The sequence below is a fragment of the Salarias fasciatus genome, chromosome 16, assembly GCF_902148845.1.
Source record: "Salarias fasciatus chromosome 16, fSalaFa1.1, whole genome shotgun sequence".
NCBI lineage: Eukaryota > Metazoa > Chordata > Actinopteri > Blenniiformes > Blenniidae > Salarias > Salarias fasciatus.
In genome coordinates this window covers 25,676,918-25,690,171 of record NC_043760.1, presented here as the reverse complement: position 1 = coordinate 25,690,171, position 13,254 = coordinate 25,676,918, and the positions used below count along the sequence as shown (strand labels likewise).

General features: G+C 45.8%; 1 protein-coding gene across 1 annotated transcript in view; it reads right to left on the bottom strand.

Annotated features, from left to right (window-relative positions):
* The window catches only part of LOC115402708 (immunoglobulin superfamily member 3-like), a 34,466-nt gene extending 24,930 nt beyond the window's left edge, over positions 1–9,536 (bottom strand). Inside the window, exon 1 of the mRNA XM_030111232.1 lies at positions 9,314–9,536. Within this exon, the coding sequence (XP_029967092.1) occupies positions 9,314–9,353 (40 nt within the window). The 5' untranslated portion in view covers positions 9,354–9,536. The remainder of the gene's footprint in view (positions 1–9,313) is intronic.
* Positions 9,537–13,254: the final 3,718 nt, after the last annotated feature.

The following is a 13,254-nucleotide window of genomic DNA, read 5'->3' as shown; positions in this document are numbered from 1 at the left end:
CTCGGAGAACAGCTGCCTCTTCATCCTCCCCTCCTACACCCTCAGCTGCTTCGCTTCCTGTTGGGCCACAAAGAGAGAGGAGTTTCTCAGGTTTTATTATTTCATCGTTTGAAGTGGGTAATCTGCACACAATCATCCTTTTGATCCTCGTCAAAAAAACAGAACCACACAATGAAGCAATTTCAATCAATCAAATGTTTTTTGTTTTTTTTTTGTTTTTCCACTAGCTGCATTCTCTTTGCTCACCTTGAAGAGGAGGAATCTATAAAATGCCACATGTTGCTTTATCATCTCGCCCGTCAACTCGAAGGTCAGGAAGTGTAAATACAATTACCTCGGACGTTTGCAAGAGAATAACTCCATGAATGAGGGTGTTCAGCTTTGCAGCAGCGTAACAAAAGTCCAGAAGGGGAGGAGAGTGTGAAGGGCTGCAACACAGTCACGTATGACACTTTCACAGCAACATCCTGACATATAAATTTAATTAAAACCTTGAAAGTGCGTGAGGTACTTCCTTACCAACCATATACCGTGAATAAATAATTCAAACAGTGAGGAAAAAAAGAGCATGAGACACTTAGCGAAGCGCCTCTTTTGCCACCCTGTCCAAAAGGCTAAAGTGAAAAATTAACTTCTTTAAATCAAAAATCTGGACTTAAACTCTTGAGTTGTGAAGTAAAGGTTCTTAAGAGCATAGAAACATGTAGAGCATGGCAGAGGACTCGGGTGGTGTCGACTGTGATGAGCAGAAGTTGAAGTATGACTGTATGAACCAAAGGGACGTGTTTGTGTGAGAAATCTCATTGGATATTTCGAAAAATATAGGAAATATGGCACAAAACCGTCAGAACAAGGGACAAAGGAAAACAGATCCTAAAATTCATAACAGGCTATGCACACACACACACACACACACACACACATACACACACCTCCAATATATTAAGTGCCCCCATGTACCCCCCTCCCGAATCCATTAACTCTGTGTGGACACCTGCTACCCCGCTAACCCTGCCTCCCAACCCCCAGCCATAAACATCCTGACCCCCCAACACACACACACACACACACACACACATCCCCCACCCTGTCTGAATGACAAAGCACGGTGGTCTTCAATCTACTACCAACCACAGAAGAGGTAAAAAAGAAACAAACTAACAAAAAAAAAAAAAAAAAAAAGACATAAAGCCCATCACATTATGTCCCGTCATAAAAAACTGTTGCAGCGACGCGTGGAACGCCTGCGCCGATCGCCGTAAAAGAAAGTGATGCAATAAACACAGTCAGCTATCTTCAGTCATTATCCATCACGCTTTTGTGTACAATTAAGCCTGACAGCTGTATCTACTTTATGTACAGTGTGTTTTTTTTTTCCCTTTTTTTTCCCATGACTGGCAACTTGCTATCAGTTCATACTTTCTCACATTAAGCTGCAGATCGGAGAGGAAACTAATTAACTATTAATTAGTCTACTTCAAACAGACTTTTTCTCTGCCATTGTCAGTCATTTTGCCTCTCAGGCAGTCAAAAGAACATGCTCTTGTAAATTTATGCATTTATGCATAAGCAATTAGACACACAAACACACACACACACACACACACACACACACACACACACACACACACCTCATTGGTTTTATGCGCGAAGACAAAGCAAAGTGAGCGATACACCAGGTCTTTATCTGACAAGCACACTTCTTAAATGGAAAGAATATGAACATGCGTGTAGACATGCAGGGTGATAACGTGCACGTATGCATCCTCGGTGTCGCCGACTGTGAAGCGGCGGTGCGCAAAGCGGGGAGCCGTCGCCATAGCTACAGCGCCCGGCGTGCGCCGCGCATCCCACCACCGGCGTGGGATCCGCTCGGGCGGGGGACGGACCGGGAGCTGCGTGGAGGGACGGCAGCTCGGAGCGCTGTGGGCTGCTCGTGCACATGTGTGGAGGAGTTGGAGTGGAAGCCTTTCACCAGCCAGTCATCATGATTCCCAACATAGACCGGCAAAAAAAAAAAAACCCAAGAGAGAGGAGAGAAGAAGCCAGGAAGGGAGAACCAAGGGGGGTGTTGGTGTTTTTATGGGATGCTTCTGGTAAATGGTGGCCAATAAACACAGATATTTCCGCAAAACACAGCGAGGAAGACGAGAATATCTGGTTGGGATGAAAGTGGAAGGCAGTTTCTCATTAGTGCTCTTTGAAGAGGAGGTGGGCTGGGCAGCGCATTGTTTGGGAAAGAGTGGGGGAGGGATGTCAGAGGCTACTCTGGAGGAGGAGGAGGAGGCTGTTCAAGTACCTTTTTGAGTGTGTGAGTGAAGGCGAGGCAGAGATACATGCAAATCAGCCCACAAGAACACTTAGAAGAGGGTTTGGAGACTGAATGGTTGGAGGGCGGCTGCCTGGCTTCGTATCACAAAACCAGAGATACGATCTGAGGCGGGGTGGCTTTTGGTATTGTTGCTAAAGAGTGGCAATGTGGGGGACTTCTGACAGCTTACCAGAGGTGCTGCAGCGGAGTTAAAAAAAAGAAAAAGAAATCAGACACAAAGCAGATGCTGCCTCTGCTCTGTCTCCAGCTTCAGCCACTCCGCTGATTCACTGTGGCAGGCAGGAAGTCTCCCTCAACAACTTTGTTTCTCCTCAGTCACTCATGTCCCCGTCTGAACCGGAGAGTCTACAGCCCAGATCTGGGTCACAGGGGGGGCTCATCGCTTAAAAAAAAAAAAAAAAACAGACACCCTGAGAAGAGCTGTGATTACACAAAACTAACTCCAGCTTTTCCATTTAAATCCATCCCCAAACTTTTCCTTGGTGTCTTCTGAGAGCGCCAATGGAAAGTTTTATTTTCAACTCTCCACCTTGGAGAGGACACACGCGGAGAGGCGGGAGCCCAAAAACAGACGGCAGTGAGGCCGGAGGGGAAGCGAGTTTCAGTGGCAGACTGTGAAGTTTGTATTACAGGGAAAATTACTTGGCCTGTGGGTACGAGACACTAACCGGTATTTGGCTTCCCCGAGGGCGCACCTGATGCAAGAAATCGTAAAGCAAAAAATCCACACACACACTCCGCCTTGTTCCATTGATCTGTGACTAATGGGACGTCTCAGTCGTGACGCTGACCCACCAACGGTTGGTGTTTTCTTTGTACACCCCAACTTTAATGAATATTTACTGGAAACTCACCACACACTCGGTGGATGATCGCCGAGCTGACAGTCTCGTTTCTTCGCTCCCATTGTTTGCTTTTTTTTGTCAGTTGAGTCAACGATGTTATGGTATGAAAAAAAACAATGGCTCAAAAGGCTTCTTGTCATGGGTGTACACACAAAGACACGGGTCTGGTGCTTATGATGCAAACAAGCAGGCGCTGCAGGAACCGGGAGTACGGCGGCCACCGAAAATAACAAGGGGAGCAAAGCGAGACAGCTGCATCGGCCCGAATTTCCCCCGGCCGGGAGAGGCAGACCCTCTGATTCTGGTGACAAATGCAGGCTGAAGTAATGACGAACAAATCTGGAAACGCGCACATCTATACGCGCCGGAGATCTTCCAGAGCATGTACACGGACGCAGCTATGCAAACAGACAGACGGCGAGTTATTGCGCTCTGTCTCGCTGTCTAGACGACACGCTCTCCCCGGTTTAAAACACACGCGAAAAACATTCCCGGTGCGGCGGCAGCAGCAGCTGACTCAAGGTGCTGGGAAAAGCACTGACCACACACAGGCTGAAATCTGTGTAATTTCTGGGTGGGGACTCAGCTGTCTCATTATTTGGGAAAGAGGAGAGGCAGGGTGGGCATCAGGGAGTGACCCCGCACACTCTGAATCCCCACAACGTTTGAAATGCCTGAATCGACCACATCAGGACAATTATAAGTCCCTCCTTCAATTTTCTGATTCGGATTTTAATTTCTTAAACTCTTTGTGAAACAGAAACTTTTTTTTTTTATATAATGTGGTGGGCACATCGCACAAATTGATAAAACTAAATGTTTCCACATTTCTCTTTATTTCCACAAGTAGTAATAAGTATATTTCCTTTATCTCGCTGTTCTTGGCAAGGTCGATCGTTTGTCTTTTTTAAAGAATGTGCAGATGACTTCTTCAGTGTCTGCTGCCAATATCAACACCGTGCTGGACACGTCCCTCTGTTTACAATGTTCTATCATCCATTTTCTTACAGTGAAAAACAGAAACATCCTCAAACTGACAAAGACACAAGACTCCGTCTTATCTAAGTGCAACTTCTGCTTTGGGTCACAAAACCAAGAAATTATTACAGAATGTGAAAAAAAAAAAGTGCTGTAAAAGCAATAACAGGCTCGGCAGCTTTTATGTCCAACATGAAATTACTTTCATGTGGAGTTTTATATCTTCTCATACATTGATTGATGTCACTTGAAACAAGTGACAACTTGCAGGGTCACACGAGGCGGCCCGGCAGACTGAGTGGGCCGCCGCCGACATTAAAGCCGCTGCTTTCTGTCGGAAACACCGCCGGTTCTGTTGCAGCTGCCCACACGAGTCAGAGCCGCGCACTGGATTTCCATTTTTTTTTTTTTTTCTGTCTGCGCTAATTACAAAATGAGCCCGACATCAAGCGATCCGCACATCTTTAATCAGTCCGTCTGAAATGAGACTGTTCAACACTGAAACCACTCCAAGCATTTCTGACATTTGTTACTGCGTCACATGGACAATCAAATCTGCTCTCGAGTGTGTGGAAGTGCCACCCATATCACACTGCAGAGGCGGGGGGGAAGAATCTCCACGTTTGTTATGCCTAAACTTAAAAGAAAAAAAAAAAAGAGCTTTTAAGTACCTTCGTGTTCTTTGATTGGGCCAATTACGGAGGGCCGGCTTCATATTCTGTCCACTGATAAGCATGAAGTTTGATAGCAAGGCTATAACTACTTCAAACTTTTCTCTTTTCAATCAATGGCTCTATAATGAGGCAGGATGACGGGCTATTGTTTCAATGTCTCCTCTGACTCGAGACAAGTGATCAAAAATAGAATCGAATATCTGAGTGAAAGAGGAAAATCACTACAAGGGGGGGGGGGGAAAAAAGGGAAATTTGGCCACACAAAAGGATTATTACAGCTAATTTTGCCTTCTTGGCTTCAAAGAATAGAGTCCACATCACTGATTTTGGAAATGATTTTCCTGACAGTTCAGAGTTGATTTCTTTGTATCACTATAGTGTTTGACAAAACTCCTCCATTGTTGTGTGGTGAAGAAGTCTTTATTTAATGAAAGATGACTGCAAAATAACAACAGGAGAAAAAAAAGAAAAGGAATACCGAGAAGAAAAATGTCATTTTAATGTATTTTCGTGCTGCAGTTCTAATATGACAACTGAATGGAGGAGGGGAAATGTATTTTCAAAAAGTGAAAAACAATGAAAAAACTTTATCATCCACAATGTGTGGAATTTAGTTTTGACTATTAAAAAAAAACAAACAAAAAAAAAAAAAACATGGCATGAAAAACTCGATTACAGCGACACAAAAACAACTGCCTGTTACGTGAACGCGAAATTCACGGCCAACAAGTCCACGCTGCATCCAGTCACTTCAGTTCGTGCTGTTCCCAATGTGTTAACTGGCAATCACTCCCTCTTTTTTTTTTTTTTTTTTCAGTGAGAGTAGCAGACATAACATCCCACCGAACACAACATTTCCCGTGCGAGAGAGCTCGATAACGCCGCAGTAATGATAGCCACCGAGCAGCATTAGCATTAAGGCCACTCCGTCAAAGCACGCGTGCTAAGAGGCTGCAGAAAATCGTGATTCCTAAGAAGTGACAAACTTTCATTACTCTGAGGAGGAAACGCTGCAGCGGAGAGGATTCGGGATCGTTCAGCAGATTCGTCAAATAAAGCACAAAGTAAAGTCATTTGCTTCTTTGGTTGCAGAAAAAAATTCAAAGGGAAAAATAATGAACGTCAAATGGGAGACGTTCCACTGTGTTCTGCACAGGAAAGAAGAAAAATGAAGGCAAAGTGCCACTAATATACAACTCCTAAAAATGGCCAGGTTTTTATGTTTTTGTAAAAAGATAGTCCATTAAATTGAAACTTTCACAGAAAGTACTCACACTTCTTTGCGATAAAGAAAACAGAAAATTTAAAGTTGGCATTATTTAATGTCCGATTCCTGCTCCGGCCAGCTTGGGAACCAATTAGGACGTTCAGGGATCCTAAAACAAGTTCGACATTACTGAAATAAACGAATGAGAAGAGTCATTTATGGCTAAATATTATAAATTTCTCTCTATTTGCAGCAAGTGATGGAAAATGCAAGATGAACTTTGTCAGTATGTTTTGCAGTTACAGATAATTAAAATGATGAAATATGTCATTGGTCTAATTCCATGTTTTATACTAAACAAATGTAAGTTATATTCAATCCATTTGTCTTCCATAATGCTTCCTTTTGGGTGAAGTCACCATCACCCTCGCATTCATACAGTACCTACAAGCAACTCAGAGTCGCGCGTGCACAGGGAGAACATGCAAACTGAACAGTCTCCTTTCCAACCAGGACTTCGGTCTCACAGAGGTTGGTGCAAATTCATTCATAACATGTTCAGATACTGTGTGAACCAAGAGGAAACAAGACTGGTTTACCAGCTGGCAGAGCTAATCAAGATTATATATATATATATATATATATACACACACAGAGAGAGAGAGAGAGAGAGAGAGAGAGAGAGATAGAGAGAGAGAGAGAGAGAGAGAGAGAGAGAGAGAGAGAGAGAGAGAGAGAGAGAGAGAGAGAGAGAGATATGAAAACATCAAATGTGAACTTGGAAATTTCTCCTCTGCTCTCAGACCAGTTGATGAGCAGCAGCGGTGGCAGCTCATCAGAACCCAGGTGACCGCTGGCCGCTCTCCCGTCAGCCCAGTAAGTGGAAACCAGTGAGGCATTTCACACTTAAAGCAGCCAGCCTCACACATATTACACTTTCAATTTAGTTATATAAACTGAGACGTCTCGGATACTTGATGCTGGCTCCCCTGTTTAAAACATGCTCTCGCACAAACAGAAGCACACCCCAAAGAAAAGCACAGGCTGTTACGCCGCACCAGAAGCATGACATCTTTCTCACTCTCTGTGGGGGAGAAGGAAGGCATCCTGCTTGTAAAGCTAATAAACAGTCATTCCTTCAGGCGCATCTTTTTATATGCTTTATATCATATACCCCGGTGCCACAAATAAAAACACATGCACGCGCTCCCCGCTCGCACCTGGGTGCAAACTCAGCAGCATAAATAACCCCCGATATCAGATTTGTCTGCAAAAATATTGTGTAAGTGGCACCTCTGGGCTTCAGGATGACTGATACAGGCTTCATCTCACACAGTTGTCACCCACCTTTACTTTTTTTTTTTTTTTTGCTTTCCTCCCCACCAACAAATTCAAGTGCAAACGTGTGCGTTTGGCTGACACATGGCAAATAAATCACACAGCTGATCACACGCACCCAGACACGAAAACACAGATGCTTGTACATGCCTGGTAGGTGATGGATAAGCAAACAATATGGCGATAAATCCGTCAATCCTGTGATGCGTTATTAAGACTGTTTTTTTAATTCTCAATACTGAAATGTCTTCTTAGGTTTACAACTGATCATTTCGTGGCTGCAAGTTAGAAATGTTTGGAAAAATGAACAATGTGGTTTAGATTAGCCGACCTGAAGCCAGAGGCTAAAAAGTTAAGGTGACCAAAACGTATCAACATACTGTTGCCTTGATATTTCCTAATTGGTGATACTAAAGAAATCACTTTTTGTGCTTCATGAGGCAATAGCTTTGTCAGTGAGGGAGGAGTAGAAAGAAAATCTCTCATCAAAAGTTCCCACAGCCTGATGTGACGTCTGGTTCAGTGTGACTGGCGGCTCAGTCCCCACAGACACTGTTTACAACCCTCAAAAACCCAAAACAGTGTTGACATTTCAGTAGCTAGACTCAGCAAAAATTAGCAACTACTCCATAAAAAAAACAGCTTTTAACATTATTTTCATAATTATTTCCTGTTATTCATCTCATTATATTCTTTAAAATGTCTTCAGCTTATCCCAGTTCCTCAGAAAACATCATCAATACTCCTGGCAAAAGCAGCAGAGGTGGGCTGGAAAACCTGCTTCTACCACACATCATCCTCCGTCCTCTCAAACACCTGAAACCTTCTCCACCTCAAACCGGTCCGAGTTGATTCATGATTATGTAATGCGAGCCACCTCTCTCTCTCTCTCCCTCTCTCTCTCTCTCTCTCTCTCATCCAGCCTATACTGTGAACTGAATGGCTGCACAGCAAATAACACCTCTCCTATTTGCATACTTGTTTACAGCTTGCATCCCAGCGAAAGTGACTTCTAATCTGCTAAGAGATGTGAAGCAAGGCGCAGGCTGGTGATCCTCCTGGCCAAGTGGTGGGGGGGGGGGGGGGGGGGGGGGGGGGGGGGGGGGGGGGGGTCCTCCTCCTCCTCCTCCTCCTCCTCCTCCTCCTCCTCCTCCTCCCCCCAGCAGTGCTGACAGGCCACCCCATCCAGGAACAGAAAAGCCATCTGGTGTTTGTTTGGGACAGTTCACAGGCAGGACTTGCTGTATGGAGCCTGCTATATGTGTGTGTCAGCATTGTTTGTGCCACTGTCTATGTGCATGACTGTGTGTGTGTGTGTGTGTGTGTGTGTGTGTGTGTGTGTGTGTGTGTGTGTGTGTGTGTGTGTGTGTGTGTGCGTGTCCAAACTTGTGCCTGTATGTGAAATCCAGTAAATTACAGATTATTGAGACTTCACTTGAGGGTATGACTGTGGAATAGGTGTCTTCACAGCCACCGGGTGACTCCATGTCCACCAGAGTGTGTGTTCAGTGTGTGTTCAGTGTGTGTGTCAGAAGGCAGGTTTGTGTGATCAAACGTGCGCGCGGGGAGGAGGGCACAGCGGGTCAGACCGCACAGGGTTAATCTTTGACTAAAGTCCAAATATCACATTAACCTAGATCAGTGCGCGCGCGCGTGCGCACACACACAAGCACACACTCGCGCACGGGCACAGGCACACACAGCTGGTATTATTGCAGTGATTATCGATGGAGCCCACTTCCACCTGACTCACGGTTACTCGTTACTCTCCCGGTTAAAGCCTTCAGATCCCCGCGTCTCGCGCAGGTGCGCCGTGACAGGGAAGCGGCGGATGCTGCTTTATTCTCAAGTCTTCACAGGGAATGGGGAATCAGAAGAAATGCCAGCTTGATTCTTTCTTTTTTTTTTTTATTCCTTTTCTTTTTAAGAAGCGACTTACCAAGCAGCGCGCAGACGAGCACGAGCGCACCGGTTGCCATTGTGTGTCGCTCCGCAGATTCGCTCCCGGTCCCCCGTTCAGCCGGTCCGGCAGTGTGGCCAGCGGCTGGTCCTGGATCAGAAGGGAGAAGGAGGGGGGGTCCACTAACCCCCCGGAGGCAAAACGCTGTCGGAGTTGTCTCGAGAGTCAAATCCTCCGCCGGTGAGCCGGGTTCCCGGTGTCCTCCCGCCTCAACAACAACCAAAAAGAAAAGAAAAAAAAAAAAGAAAAGAAAAAGAAAAGAAAGCCCCGGGGTGTCGCTTCCTCTTCTCCCTCACCTATCTGCTTTTTATCACAGACGATCGTGCGTGAGAGAGTGCGTGTGTGCGCGCCAGCAGGCGCCTCGGCGACCCAGCCCACTCCCCGGTTTACTACGCATCCGAGACTGCGGAGGCGATCCGGGCTGTCAGCCTCCTCCGGCGCGGATCACACCCGTCACGGTCCGGCGTGACTCGCGCGTGTTTGGATGCCCGATCAGACGCAGGGGGACGCGCGCGCGCGCGCGCAGCAGCAGCAGCAGCTGATGCGGACTCGGACCGAAACAAGTCCCCGATAATTTCCCACCTCTCCTGCGCAGATGAGCCCGGAGTGGAGCGGAGCGGAGGGGGGGAGAAGAGAGCAAATCACAGTCCGAGCCAGGCTCCGGCGTCTTCCTCGGTAAATCCTGGAGACTGTGATCAATCTCCCACTATCGCTCCGCAGAAAGCCCGATGGGCGGGCGCTCCGGATGAGCCAGACAAGGCTTTGTGCTCCGGCACAATGGATCACCCGATAATCAATTAATACTCTGGATCCAAACACCCGATTCTCAGTCGCACCTCTAGAAACACCTGAGCCGTGTGAATTTAATCCACACAAACTCAACAGTATCACAGACACACACACACACACACACACACACACACACTGTATCGGTGTTATCCGGTGGAGAGATGCTGTGTTCCGCTCCCAGACGTAAACAGCCGGCGTGCTCCCTCTCCCAAGGTTATTTCCTTGTTCCCAGCTCGTGAATGCACTTTGTGTCAGTTTGAAAAGTTGAGGCGTGCTGTCTGCTCCCAAACCACGCCCCGGCCGCGTGGGGCCGGCCCGGCCGCCGTGGGACGCACACACACTCACTCACACACACACACTCACTCACACGCACACACCACGCATTTGCATTTCACCATTAAAATTCTGGGGCAGGCCGTTGATGGATTGAATAGGATAACCCAGACTGCACCCTTCATGACCCAAAAGATGCCCTTTTTTTTCTCTCTCAGGAGCTCCTGAACATGTCTGAGCTTTAAGATGAGACACATAAAGTTGCAGCAATATATTTGCAATAACTATATTTCAGGCTTTTCTTGTTACATTTTAATGAAACTTTTCTGAGATTTTTTTTTGTCTGGATTTTAGGACCCTCACCATTGAGTGCATTTGGAGACTTGAAATTTCTGACCTGAAGTGAGAGGCAGGTGCCAGTAGTGGATGTAGGAAACAACACTGACCATTCTTTAATTCAAATGTCACACTTTGAATTGTGAGATAAGAGTAAGGTGAGATTGTCTGATGTTGGAATTAAAAAGAAATGGGACAAACATTCTCCCATGTAAACTGAGAAAGAATCAAGAATCAGCCATAGAGGATCCTATAGTGAGAATGTGGCTCCAGAGCTGCAGGTTGCAGACCCCTGGGTTTACCAGACTGGAGGCTAATTAAGCCTCTAAATCTGACAATTTTCTCAGTTTTCTGCGTTTCCAGTGTGGAATTTAACCAGCCTTTTGAAGCTGACATGGATCCTTTGAACAAAAATCACTTCCCACTGGACGATATAGGACTCTTATTATTCTTAGTTTTAGAATTAGGCCTTTCATTTGTAGTGTTTACTCGTCTTGTGTTTATTCAGACTCCGATGCATAATTTGCCCAGCAGTCTGTGCATTATAGACAGAAATTTGACATGGTTCCCTCCTCGGCTGTTTTTCTCCGAGTCGCCCCGCGCCATACACACGACTGGCAATCAGCATAATGAGGTGCCACTCTGGGAACAGTGGGAAACATCAGAACAAACACACTCCTCTTCCACATCTTACACATCACCTTCCAGAGGTTAGGAGGTGCAAATTTTATCCCACTTTGATTCCGATTATAGGTAAACCAAACATGCTTTCACACACACACACACACACAAACAGATTTATTGACTTTTCTCAAGTCTGCTGCATTATTAGGAAACCAAAATAGGCAGAGTGAATTGGAATCTGCAAGGAAACAGAAAATAGCACAGTGAGACAGTCATAGTTTGGTGCGAAGCTGTGAAAAGAAAGCTGCTGTCTGAAAAGGAAAATCCAAAAAGCTCCAACTTAGTGAAACTCAAAGCTCCCTCCTGTGTAATATATAAATAAATGAGCAGGCCTTTGCATGTGCATACACAAAGTAATTGCGATGGATCCATCTGGTATTCTCTTTATCAACTGGGAATTCCAAGTTCCGACACTGCCTGAGAGCAACATGAATACATCTTTTTTTTTTTTTTTTTTTTGGAAGCAGTAAAAATGATTTTTCTCCCTTTGCTGTGCTCATGGATTTGAGTTCAGATGAAACTTCCAGAACAACCAGTGAGATGGGCGCGGGGCACAGAGATATTTACAGAATCTACATTAATAAGCTGCAACCTCACATCAAAATAACAGTTACTTCACAATTTGATGAAAAGAAGAGACTTCTCTCCCTTTCTTCTGCCTCGAGCCGAGTGATGGTGTTTACCGAAAAGGAGAGGCAGATTTTAGCATGTTTATACAACGCAAAACGGCTTTAGCTGGAATTGCTGCCAAAAAAAGAAAAAAAAAAAAAAAAAGAAAAGTAAGTCAGAATGGGATTAGACGCTGCTGTGAAGCATTGCACTATTGCTCTATCCGGGTCCAGCGCTGCTGAATTAATATAGCTCCAAACAGAAGTGGCGGGGCAGGACATGTGCGTTACACCTGGTCTACATATCGCCGCTCCTAAAATTAGCTCCGTTCTCAATAGACTTCCCATCGCAAGGCGATGCGACGGCACAGTTTGCACAGATGGGCAGCTAAAAGGCAGCCGCGCTATTGTTTGAACTCCGCATCGCGTTCGCACTGAAGACTGGAGATCACCTCTGACCCATCGCGCCAGTGTTGGCAACTATCCACAAATATATCTTCGCTCTGATAGGAGAGAGAAGAAAAGAGAGAAAGAAGAAAAAAAGCAGGCTTTGGAGGAATGTCGAGCACGGTGGATGCGAGGGATCACAATAGGTCTCCATGGAAACAAGCAGCCTGCATTATGTGCACTTCATGACAAGGTCCATCACCCCGATGAAGACTTGATAGCCAGAGCCTCCTGCGAGCGTCGTTTAGCGGCCCAGCACTTTTTAAAGTCTCTCTCCGGCCCACCTATTGGATCCATTCAAAGTTAAAAACTTCAGATTTCAGCTCCCTTTAACGCTCACTTCTCAGTTTTTGCATGCAAGGTTGCACTGGCCATCTGAGGGAGACACAGTGTGCAGAACGAAACAGAGTTTTGTTCACTTGTTTCATCATATGCACATTTTCATTGGGCGTCCCAAAAGTGCATGAATGATTTATTGGATTTCTCTGTGCATTTTTCTCCAGTCTCACATGAATGTGTTAGCGTTACACAGAAGGCGGCGCGGAGGCAAATCGCACACAAACGCGCGCACGCACACACTCCGATGCGTACGTTCAGTGGGAACGCGCGCCTACAGATGCGAGTGTCACTTTGAATTACCGAGGCGAGTTCCTCATTGAGACAATAAACCTAAAAAACATGAGCCGTGCACAAACACAGAGCCGGGTGGCGTGCCCCCGCTTTGCTGATGAATCTGACTGTAATCTGGGGTACACCGAGTCCTGTTGCATAAATGATATTTGA